Source organism: Clupea harengus, chromosome 23 (assembly GCF_900700415.2).
Source record: "Clupea harengus chromosome 23, Ch_v2.0.2, whole genome shotgun sequence".
NCBI lineage: Eukaryota > Metazoa > Chordata > Actinopteri > Clupeiformes > Clupeidae > Clupea > Clupea harengus.
This window is the reverse complement of record NC_045174.1, coordinates 10,932,352-10,944,774: the sequence shown is the minus strand read 5'-3', so window position 1 is coordinate 10,944,774 and position 12,423 is coordinate 10,932,352. Positions and strand designations below refer to the sequence as shown.

The 12,423-nt window shown below is 44.3% G+C and overlaps 1 protein-coding gene across 2 annotated transcripts in view; it reads right to left on the bottom strand.

The window, feature by feature from the left end:
• Positions 1-12,166, bottom strand: part of grid2ipb (glutamate receptor, ionotropic, delta 2 (Grid2) interacting protein, b) — a 25,398-nt gene extending 13,232 nt beyond the window's left edge. For both annotated transcript variants that reach the window (XM_031561315.2, XM_031561316.2), the window contains exons 1-6: positions 11,431-12,166; positions 10,222-10,475; positions 9,675-10,007; positions 9,199-9,353; positions 2,687-2,938; positions 304-389 (exon numbers count right to left, since the gene is read on the bottom strand). In XM_031561315.2, the coding sequence (XP_031417175.1) occupies positions 304-389; positions 2,687-2,938; positions 9,199-9,353; positions 9,675-10,007; positions 10,222-10,475; positions 11,431-11,515 (1,165 nt within the window). In that variant the 5' untranslated portion in view covers positions 11,516-12,166. The remainder of the gene's footprint in view (positions 1-303; positions 390-2,686; positions 2,939-9,198; positions 9,354-9,674; positions 10,008-10,221; positions 10,476-11,430) is intronic.
• Positions 12,167-12,423: the final 257 nt, after the last annotated feature.

Genomic DNA, 12,423 nt, shown 5'->3' with positions numbered 1-12,423 from the left:
TCAGGAAATAAGTGGTAGCGAGACTAAAACATGATAGAATAGAAGAGGTGAGAAAGTCAGAGGAGAAGAGGGGAGTGGTAAGCACAGGAGGAGGAGGAGGAGGAGGAGAGCTGAGAGGGGAGAAGGTCAGAGGAGAAGAGATGAAGAGCGAAAGAGAGGAGGGGAGTGGAAAACACAGGAGGAGGAGGAGGAGGATGAGGAGAGCTGAGAGGAGAGGTCAGAGGAGAAGAGATGAAGAGCGAAAGAGAGGAGGGGAGTGGTAAACAGGAGAGCTGAGAGGAGAGGGGAAGGGAGCACTCCTACCTGCAAGCACAGAGTCTATGCACACAGGAGCATGGCCTCTGAGGGTGAAGCCAAAGCTCTTCTTTCCCCTGTTAACCCTCAGTATCCTGAAATACAGCACAACACAAAGGATATGAGCGTCACTAAACAACACGTTTACATACAATTTTAATGTGGGCATGCAATTTACAATCACATTTACATACACTTTACAATCACACATGCGTACAATTTACAATCACGTATGCATACAGTCACATTTATATACAGTTTGCACACAATTCATTCAATGACTTCAGATGCTTAGTCGTTCAATTATTGAGATAATTACCCTGTGACTATGCAATAGAGTTTGCTACCAGTTTCAATAAATTAAAGATGCGCTTCATGCATATTTGATAAGGAAGTCTGTTAACAATCATAAGAACAGAAGGGAAACCAATATCACTGCATTTCCTGATGCCCTTCAGCGGCAGCCACTACTCATAGAGTTACAATGGTCTCATTAATAAACTACCTCCATTTCAAAGCGCATGACTACTGTTATCTTGCAAGGTGTATAGAAAGGGTCTCCCTGTGATAGAAGGGCTGCTCATAAACAAGTGCACTGTGATATTGCTTACTGCAATCTCATTGTGCTGTGGCTATTTTAGTGATGTTTCATCAACACAAATAACCCAGTGAAGTGGGACAGAGAAAAGAGAATCGAATTAACAACATAAGTATCTCAGCAGGCGACGCGTCAAGAAAAAAAAAAAATCACAGCTTCGATTCGCTCGCTTCACTGTGACATTTTCAACATCAAAGTAAAGTGTGGCTGCTTGGTTGCTGTGGCAACTCCTCCAGGCACCATTCGATGCTGAGTAAATAGGAGCGAGGAGGAGTAAGAGGAGAAGCAATAAACATGGTCAACTGCCTTATCAGTATTTACATAAGGTGGGCTTTTTTAAGTCGACGTCAGATGGGGAAGTTATCTGTGGAAGAAGGAGGCACGTGGGCTTGACAGTGGTGGAGGAATATGCAGCAAAGTCTTCAGGTCTGGAACTGAACAGTCATGCAAGAGAGGCTCCTCCTGCACCCTCAGTCACTGGCTCTCAGGCACAGTTTGCCGCATGTTGACCAACAAATGAGCCCTGGTTTAAAGCCCCTTGAGAATGCTATTAAGACTATTTCTTTAGTTCAACCAAGATATTTGACGATTACACAGAGACCTCTGCCTTGCAAATGCTGAAAACGGGGACTCAATATGTTTGATGAAGATCTCTGAATAACTGAATCCAACTCCTCAAAAAAAAGATATAGATCGTGGGTAGTTTATGTGTTATTTTGTCAGTTTGCTGAGTTTATCTGACAGGTAAGCATTGCTGAAACTGAAATGCAGTGTGAGTTAGAGATAGGGACAATGTAAATCTCCTCTTACAGTACAACCTGCCATTTCAAAAACAGCTGAGGTGATTGCTGCTGGCACAGTCCAGAGCTGGATGCCTGTTGGACTATCTAAGGTGACTGTCGCATTTCACCTCATTTTCACAAGAGGCACTTGCTGGAGCGTGTCTCCATGTCAACGCATGACGCATGTCTGTCTACTCCACTTATCCACATCAGCTAACAGTAACACAAAGCCACATACAGTTTTATAATATACCCTTACTAAATCATCTCACTTCTTTAAGATAGGGCACTGATTCAAAATGAACAGTAAAATAAACTAAAGACATTTTCCTTCTATAAGAGGAGAGAAAGAAATAACTGGAGGTGATCGTACAGCACTCACGACTCGATAAAAAAACAAACAGTTTTGTTAGTGAGGGGTACTGGGGCTTACATAACCAGAAGAAGACAATCAATACAATCCTTGACTGCAATAGCGCTACGCAGCAAATAGGATTTCTATGCTCTTCCAGCACATGTGGAGGATGGTAAGGGCCGTTATGTTCTAAAAAACATTGTTAGCACGCGTCAGTTTTCCTGTACGGCTGAACACAAAGGCAAGAGTGTTAATTGTGTTGATCCCTGGGAGACGGTAAACGGTTGATGAGATGGAATTTATAGAAGGAAAGAGAGGCAGCCAGGTACATTTCACCTGTTTGTTGTTACCGCACTGTAACTGCCACACTCCCTGTGTGCCAAGACACGTCAGTGCCTTCTGTTCAGAGTCTGACACAGATACAAATACACACACTTGGAAACGTGGCTTTACTGAACCTCACAAACACAAGTAAGACACACACATCTCCCCCCCCCCACACACACACACATAGACAAACACATACACATCCTTACCCAAAAGTCAAGACTTTATCACAGGATTACACATAAATACACACCCTCACACACCTGACCCCAAGAGTACAACATGAATATATACACACACACACACACACACACACACACACAACCTCACCTCTGGTTGGGCAGGACGGGGATGTTGGCAGTGGCGCTCTTGCGCAGGCCATTCTCGGCGGGGTCGCGCGGCACGGAGCTGGTGCGCTTGGAGTTGTGCTGCCGCTCGTGGTGCTCCTGGCTACGGCTGCGGCGGAGCCGGCCCCGGCTACCCGGCTCGGCGCCTTTCCCCGGCGCTCGGCACACCCGCTCGATCAGGCTCCGCGACACGGCCTCGTCGAAGCGCTGCCGGTGCTTCTTGGGAATGAAGATCCTGGCCAGCATGGTGAGGGAAAGGTAGACACAGGAGAAGGAAGAGGACGGTGATCAGGACGATCTCATCGCACACGCTCTGCCCACGGCCACCAGAAAGAGCCTCGTAAGTCACTACCGGTGCGCTTCAGGTAGAGCGAATCTCAGGTTGTGTGTGTGTTCCCGCACGATGACCAAAGCAAGCAAGGAGATGACTCAAGCTCAGCTTCCAAAAACTACTTGTTGAGAACTGGACTTAAATCCACAGAAAGAACTTTAACCAAAAAACAACACTCCCTCTAGCAGTCAATACGCCAGACATGGTATAGATTATTGATGGTGAGCGAAGTAGTCCTTGGGACTTGAGAGGAGGCAGAGAGGAGGATCCCGAAGAGAAACACGGGGAAGGGATTTCTGGGGAAGCCGTGAGAATATCCACTGGCAACACCAGTCTTACTGAGAGTCATTCTCTACTGAGACTCTCACTGCAGATTCACCCAGCACATACAGAATACAGCAACAGAAAAGGTGTGGGTGTACTTCACACTACCGCCTCTCTCTCTCTCCCTCTTTTTCTCTCTCTCTCCCCTTACTCTCTCTCCCTCTCTCTCCCTCTCCCCCCTCTCTCTCTCCCCCCCTCTCCCTCTCTCCCCCCTCTCCCTCTCCCTCTCCCTCTCTCTCTCTCTCTCTCTCTCTCCCTCTCTATCTCTCTCCCTCTCTATCTATCTCTCACTTTCTCTTTCATATTTCTGGATTAATATCTTCCTGAGAACCAAGGCGATAACCCAGCTGCAGAGAACCCCTCTGACTCTAAAAATAACTCTTCACATGGGCACAGAACTAAGACAGGGGAATTGGTAAATATAGTAACAGCTATGTCCTTGCGTTCTGTTTATCTTCCGCTTGTTTCAATGCTTCTTCTCTTCTATTATTAACCTATAATGTCTACTCCGTTATCTACCAGCCATGTTTATGTTTGTCATCGATGGTTTTATAGGTTATCATAACACTACAAAATAGTATTTAAATAACGTTATGAAAAGTGTGATTTTATTATATAGTGTTTACAAAGATCTCAATGATCTTATATATCATGATCTGACTGTTTATGCCATAAAAACTGAAGTAAAGATAGACATCACCCCTCACAGGATGACATGAAAGAAAATCAAAATGAATGCTTCAGAGGAGCAATAATTATTGAAACGACGTCATCTTCCGTCATGAAAGACAACAGATGGGTGTGAGGTAGCCTGCGCACCCACCCTGACGCCCCCATCGCCACCACTTCATTTCTGAAACCTAAACAACACCGTGATTATAACACAATGTGGCCACCACTTCATTTCTGAACGCTAAACAACACCGTGATTATAACACAATGTGGCCACAGAGCCATTTCCCTCTTGAAGCGGCATACCCCCGCCTGGCTCTCTTGACCTCTTTGAAGGGTGCTTCCTGTACCGTGTCTGTCCACCTGACAGCGCAGTTGCAGGCAAATGTGAATTTGGCAGTGGCCTTGACAATCTAATTGGCGAGGCATTATAAACGACAACAAGAGGACCGTGGGAGATGGCAGCCATTACTCATTCAATCAATTCAGAGTCTCGGGTAGATGAAGCACCATAACAGAACACAGCATTCTTTGAAAAAAAAAATAACTGACACTTGGAAACAACTGCTGCAGAAGTTCTGCTTGTTCGCCAGGGAAGTATGACTGGGCAACTGCCCTCCTTGACGGAGAACATTTATTCTCAAGAGGGTAGATTATTTTCTCTGTGCCCACAATGAGGCTGTCATATCAGCATTGAGGTACTCACATGGGCACACACACACAGAAACACCCATGGTGACTAACCCTGAACCCAAAAGCGCTTTTGATGACAAATAATGGATTATATCTCAAAGGCAGTTTTGCTGCCAAACGCCACCATTCAACAATATAAAGGTTTTTTTTTCCCTCACATAATCTTGAATATCCATTTCAAGCTCATTTCATTTCGGATCTGACCTCATTGCAGAGAAGAGAGATTGCATCCTGAGGTGTGCTAAAATTAAACGGGGGCCGAAGGGCAGACCGCTCAAAGGAACGCGTGACAGCACATGGTAGTTTGACGACTGGTCTAATTAGAATGGGATAATCTAAATCCACATATACTGCCATTTATTTCTCTGGCACATTGTATTTTACCTCTAGATCAGCCAGATCATCTACATCATTTGGGTCAATATGCCACACAGCGCCTGGTGGGTCACTATGTAATCACCGAAACATGGCAGAGTATGTGAGATTACAGACTAGAAGAGGGATGCACCACAAAACAGGACAGGACATTTGCAGGTAATTAAGCAATATGTCACGTGAGAGTGAGCTTGTTAAAGCCCAAGGTCGGAGGCCTTATATCTAATTACTATGCTGGATCTTTTCGTGTCATTTCAACCAAACTGGCAACATCTTTTCACCCGACCATTTCAGAAGCGGCTGCTAATTTTGTCTCCTCGACAAGTACACTCAGAGATGAAGAGAGTAGGAGGGGTAAACAAAGGAAATTCAAAAGTGACAATAAATCTGCAGCTAAAAAAATGAATTCTAAAAGGAACACAAACTTGAACATAATGCCTCTAAGATACATCAAACAGGTCAGCTACCAGGTGATATGACACATCACAAAGCATTTTTTTTAGTACCAACTTTAATGCTTTAATCATTTCAGACGCTATTTATTCTTAAAGTGTCTATACATATGTGCAAAACTGTGAAACATCAGGTCTGTACACTGACTTATTATACCTCTAAATATGGTTTGGTTATAGTTATGTTTGGGCCTCGATATCTATTCAGCCATTCGATCCAGCATAAAACGAATTACAGTTCTGGAATCTATAGGAAATATTGAATCAGCATGCCATGTTTCAGAACTCTGGTTATGTTTATTGGCAAGTTACTAAACAGATCAGAAAAAGAAAAAAAAATCACGAGCACTGTTAATGTCTAGTTTGATAGGTTTAATCCTCAATAAAGAGTACAAAGGGTACCCTTCTGAAAGCTACACAGAGATATTAGACCCTCTGTAAAGCTTTTTTTGCCCTGTGGATTAACTGCTCATTGTATGCTCATTGTATGCACCTGAACACATCATTTGTCATCTCTGCTGGTTGAGTGGAAGACATCTAAAATTGAGACACAAGCATCACAGGCTGCCTAGTGGACAGAAGTACTTCAGAGACATTACAAAATGTTGAAACAGTGACAGTGCCCAAGGCTTTAGATAACTCTTTGTCTGGATGCATGTAGTACAAAAATAGACTGCAGCATTTGCCAAGACGGCAACAATCACTGGAGTGATTGACAAATGACAGGTCAGCTCCAGGCAGCTTGACAGCCTTCTGAACTAGTAAAAAAAGGCAACCACAGGATTGGTGTCTGTAATTATGGCTTAAGAACCACAGATCCTAACTACCTCTACACTTCTTGCCCAACAACATCACCACTCTAACTTTCATGTCAGTTTCACAATCCATCTTATTTTTCTGTCAGTGTCTCTCTCAGTGGATCATATAATACTCTATGAAATTATTCTAACACAAATGTTACAACAAGCGATGTCAGTCCAAAACTGACTGAGAGTAGTGTATTTTGTCACTCAGACTGATTTTACCCATATCCTTGGATTATTAGTAGCAGGTAGCCCAGAGGTGTCTAGGTGTGTGATTTCAGAAACTACGGTGGGGCTAGACTATTACATAACACCATCAAATTTCAGATTGAATGGGCTTTTAATTCTTTGTTAATCCATAGGAGTTATATTAGAGCCCAGTCTGGAGAGGACCATTAACAGGGGGTAGTTCAACTCCTTACCCAGTTCATGAGTGGGGAAAGTCACTGAAATTATTTTTTAAGCATATTCTCTGACATGGCCAAAAGCCTTCTAATGGCATTTTACATAACAAGTATAATAAAAAAGCCAAGTCTTATGTCTACCATGCCAAATGCAAGCAGCTAGAAAATCAGACAGATTAACAGTCACACAACACCAATAAAACACCAGTAGCCTGCCAAACATAAGCACAAAGCACTAAGACAGCACTTTAGCATCTTATAAATCTTAACATGCCCACAAGGGTGAATGGAAAATATGACACTGACACAAAAAAAATAAACAAACAAAAAACAATTGTATGAGTGCCTCTGTCAACCAAAAAACACTGTATATAAATCCAGTTGAATTATGGAATATAAAGTAACTCACCCCAGGCAACTCATCATGCCCTAGAGTTGGTCATTATCCTGACACTCAGAGAAATGAATACACCTGTGGAGAGACATCCAAGGATGCTGACGGCTACTGCAGAAGGGCCATTGTGTAACCAGTAACCATCGATGACTAACTGTCATGGGAGACCAGCCACTACACGGTGACCCGCAAGAGCTTAAACTGAATAATGAGGGGGAAATCCATCAGATCCAGAGAGAGAGAGAGTGCAACAGAGCCAATGAGTGTGGGTGTAGGAGAGAGGTATATTAATGTATAACCGTGGAGCTGTATGCATATCAGCTGTGTATAAAAGGAATAATTAATTGATTGCATTACTGCGGCAATGATGCGCTTTCATGAACTGCCTCTCTTCCAGGCAGCTTACAGCTCATCTCTGTATGTAACGTTAGCAATAATAAAGAGCAATCTCACTGCTGCAGTTACCGTATGTATCTACCTGTAATTCACAGGCTACACGTGTGTGTCCTCAAATGCAATTCCTGTGAAATACATTTGGTATGTGAAAAAAATATGTGAATGTGTGGCATCTTCACTGCAGCAGTATTGCAGTGTATATATTCATCGATATCAATTATGTGTTAATCCCAGCTGGCTCTACATCAGTGAATGATTATAAATACTGTAAACAATGTGAAGGGATCGATCTGACTGAGTACTGAACGCTGAATATTAAACAATGTGTATTGATTTAAACAGACAGCTTTTATATATGTTTTAGGAATGCTGGCGAAAGAAACAAGAGGCCTTAAGTATATTCGGTTATTTACACTAAAATTATGATGAGTCTATCAAATGCTCAGTCAACAATATTACATAAGCATAGGTAACAGCAACTAATCATGCCATATATCATGTCATATCTCTATACCACATGCCATATCATACTCTTTACTGTTCTTTACTTTACAACGCATGGATATGCCCAGGCCATATATTTTCCCTCAAAAACAACTGTTGAATGGGTAACCGAACTACTGTCCTTATGGCAACAACCAAATGATCTACAAGATGGTGTCCCTCTGTGTCCGTGTTCCTTACACACAAACAGATTTCCCTCTCAAGGAGATTACAGATTATCCTCCACAACAATGGGTCATCAGCAAATCACTGAGTACAACTGTAGTGCAACAAGTATAGAGATTGGAGGTGAGAATCTTGGTACTTTATTGCCGTTAAGACTAATTACAATGTTAATTACTGAGAGTAAGCAGTACTTTATTCATCGGCAAACTAACTGGAGATTCACAATCAAGTGTTAATTACCATGGACTCACATGGACCCAACACACACGCACCCTTATTAATTAAAGACCACTTTAGTTGGATAATATGTTTTTAACAGATGCAATTGCAACCACTGCAATTGTTCCATTGACCTGAATAGTTTGATTTTTCATATGATTTCAATTTTAAACACCAGCAGAAGCTGCGAGAAAACCAGACCAACTGGCAAATCCTTTGTGCCAGTTAGCCCTGGATCCACATCCACACGGGCAGTATAGGAATGTCATGCCAAACTCACACCAGTGACCTAGTTGGCCTACAACAGGCTACCGGTGCCTGACAGAGACATGGGAGACACGTGTCAACCTAACAGGCAGGGGGGCTCACCGGATTAGCTGCCTGCATTTCAGCAACAGATGGAGTCCGACCACCCCACTGTGAGGGTCCTGGTGACGGACACTAAGAAAGACCCTGATAATCCCTCTTTTCACAAAAGGAAAAGCTGGCTAACAATAACCTCAGGCATGCTAATCCCATGCTTTATTGATTTATGCTGGCACACTGATAACATAGATTATCCTAACATCATGTAGTCTCCACAAAGTCCCAGCCTCTGAGCCAATACCTCCATTACAGAAATGGAAATGGGAATATGCAGCCCTCCTGTGGTCAACTTGAAGAACCAGACACAATTTCAACAGAGAGTGGATCGCAATGCCATGGAAACAACATACCAATTGGAGTTAGGGAAGAAATGTGTAGGTTCTGTTGCTTAGAGTACCTGATGTTAGCAATGAGCTTCTGATGCTCCTCATTGGTCAGAATGTCAGGGAGGACGGAGGCCAGCCAATCCACCTTCCTCTCGGCAGCGTACTGCTTCAGAACAGCAAACAGCTTCTCCTTGACCTCAGGCTCGTCACCTAGCACTTGGTCAATCTGAAGGAATAACAAAATACACACAAACTGTTACTTATTATAATTTTTCTATTGTGTAAAATTAATTCTATTGTGTAGAGCTAATTCAATGGATCTTAGCTTCTCTGTCAAAGAGAGATGCAAAACGGAGACATGAAGTGTGCATGAGTTCTCCTTTGAAATACCAACTCTGAACCGGTTATTGGTTTCTATGGTTACCCAGTAAAATCCATGGCTACACTGACCTTGTATTCTCTCTCTCCTTCTACCTTCCTTTCCACCCCCCCCCTCCCTTTCTCTCTCACTCTCTTTCTATCTCTCTCAGTCACTCTGGGCCCTGACCTTCTTGTTGAACTCCAGGGCCTTGTGTTTGCGGTCCAGCCTGAGGCCATCACTGCCCTGCTGCGAGTCCTCGATGCTGCTGCTGCAGCGCTTCTGCCGGCTGCCCATGCACAGCACCCCCAGCCGCAACGTGCGGCCCTGTGACGCCTTGATCAGCGACGCGGCCGTCTCGTGGTCCTTCACCGGGATCCCATTGACCTCCATGACGTAGTCGCCCGCCCGCAGGCCTCCGCGACCCGCCGGTGAGAAGGGAGAGCAGTCCTCCACCAGTAGGGGGCAGTCTCCCACAATGGTGAAACCAAATCGTCCGTCAGGCCCTGGGGTGATGTCCATCTGTGGCATCCAGATATAGAAAGGTAATTTCAGGTTCTGTTTAAAATAGGCTGGCTATTCATGCACGTTAAGTTCAGCATTACACTGGTTTTCAGTCTTGTGGCATTTTATTAAGGCCAACTGAGAAAGCTGATATCATTATTTAGCTTTACGGTTTCAATATTGAAAGATCTGTTAACATATGGATATATCAGTCTATGTTACTGTGTCAGACCTGGTGGATGCGTGAGACCACCCCAATGCTGGGGGGGATGTTCTTTTGCGACTGGGCCAAGGCAGTGAGCTCCTGGGCACTGAGGGTGGACACATCCTGGCCCTCGATCTCCAGCACCTGGTCTCCAGGCTGCAGACCTGACAACTGGGCACTGCTGCCCTCATCCACGGACACGATGTAGCTGGGGCCATTGCCTCCCAGCTGGAAACCAAACTCCTCTGGCCAGTTCTGGTTGGATGCCGGCATAGTGAGGACTATATGAGAGAGGGGGGGGATGAGACAGAGACAGAGACAGAGAGACAGAGAGACAGAGAGAGAGAAAGAGAGAAAGAGAGAAAGAGAGAGAGAGACAGAGAGGGATAGAATGAGACAGAGAGAGAGAGATATTTAAAATACAATTCTTAAATTAGTGGTGTTAGGTGACTACAACTTTAATTTATGGTCAACCACAATCTGAACTGGCAGACTGTCCCATTGTTCATGAATCATGACTATGTGTGGAGGCACTATCAAAAAAAAGATTATGTTGGCAAGGGATTCCTGTGTCTGGTTATTCTTGGATATTGAGAAACAGTACAAGCCAGGGACACTCTTAGCATGATAATAGAGTATTTCAGAGGTGCATGGACTCTCATACAGAGCCATATGAACAGCATTAAGGAAATGGATGTTTGAATCACTCTGTAGAGCTCATTTGAAGTCTCCTCTGAAATGACTGAACCTTTCAAGGGGACTGACCTCATTCAGCCAACAGATTCTGACCCGGAAAAATCCAAGAAGCATTAGGCCTGTACACTGCCCTGCAGCTAACCACCGCAGACGTGATCATCCGTACCTGGTCAAACTATCCGTAATTCTAATGGTGTGATTCTAATAAAACTGTTCACAAATTGCACAACATGTCTATGCAGTGGGAATTCAGCTCCAGGCCTTTTAGTCAGATAAGACACAAAACACACAGTGAATCCCGTGTATACAGCTGCTTTCAGAGCAGTTTACTCAAATTTTAATACCTATTTTTGGAGGCTTTAGGGGTGTTGTGGTGTGCCAGTCCGAGTCTGATTATGATAGATTCCTACAGCATTAAAGGCAATGATGGCATAAACACAATAACCTAGATGCACATGTAAGGAAGCCTCTCGTGTACCACAGTATGTGGGTTAACTGTAAAATCTACAGCTGAATTTCAGTGGCAAAAGAGTAACTTACAGAAATCTTTCGAAGACTGACGAGGGACAGACTTGCCCTGACGCAAGGAGTACCGTCCCCTCTTGTTCTGCAGGAATTTCTTCATTGTGCCTCAGTTCTGTAGGACAGCTGTCAAATATGTGGCCTCGGCAGTAATGTCCAAATCAAATCCCTCTCTACGCGACTACAGCGCACACCTCAGCCTGACGCCTCCTTCTTAGAACACACCAGGACTGTGACTTTAAAATGTCCTGTCATCCCAGAGTCGGCCCACAGGAGCATCGCAATCTCAAATGCACGAGCAGGGGATGATGGTGCGCAGAAAAACCAAAGTGCCCTTGCCGGCAAGTTGACTCTGCAATCTCCGCCGAGTCTGGCTGGCCAGCTCTGGATGCCTTACTCGCGAAAGCACCAATCACGAAACTGGGACACGGCAGCACGGATCCTTAATAATTCTTCCTCCAAAAAGGGTATTGTGAGGCCCCATTTTTCTATAAATACCAATCCTTCCTCTGCACTAGCTGCTGGCTCCCTCTCCAAGGGCCAGAAAGTGGCCCAGAATCGGCTTGAGGATCCGGGAGGACGGTGGTGGCTAATTGGAACGTCTGTGTGATCTGCAGCACACTGCCAGTGTTGCACACTCACTCACTTGCAGCAGCAGGAGAGGGGCATTTAAAGCCTTTTGCTCAGGGGTAAGCAGCTTAAAAGTAGCAGTATCTTATGGTGCCTGCACCGCATGGCAGAAACACATGCCTTCATTCATAATAAGATGGACTAAGCTGCAGACCTCAACACTCACAGTGACCTCACTGTACGTTTTCCCAAATGATTGCACTGCACGTTTTGTGTGCCATTTAACCACAGGGGTGGCGACAGAATTGTTGAAACAATAGAATAGTGCAGTACAGTATAGGACAGTACAGTGCAGTGTAGTGTAGTATACTATAGTTTAATATGTCAATGGTGTCAGCTGATAATCAGATGATAATCATGGTGGCTTTCTAATTGGTCTCA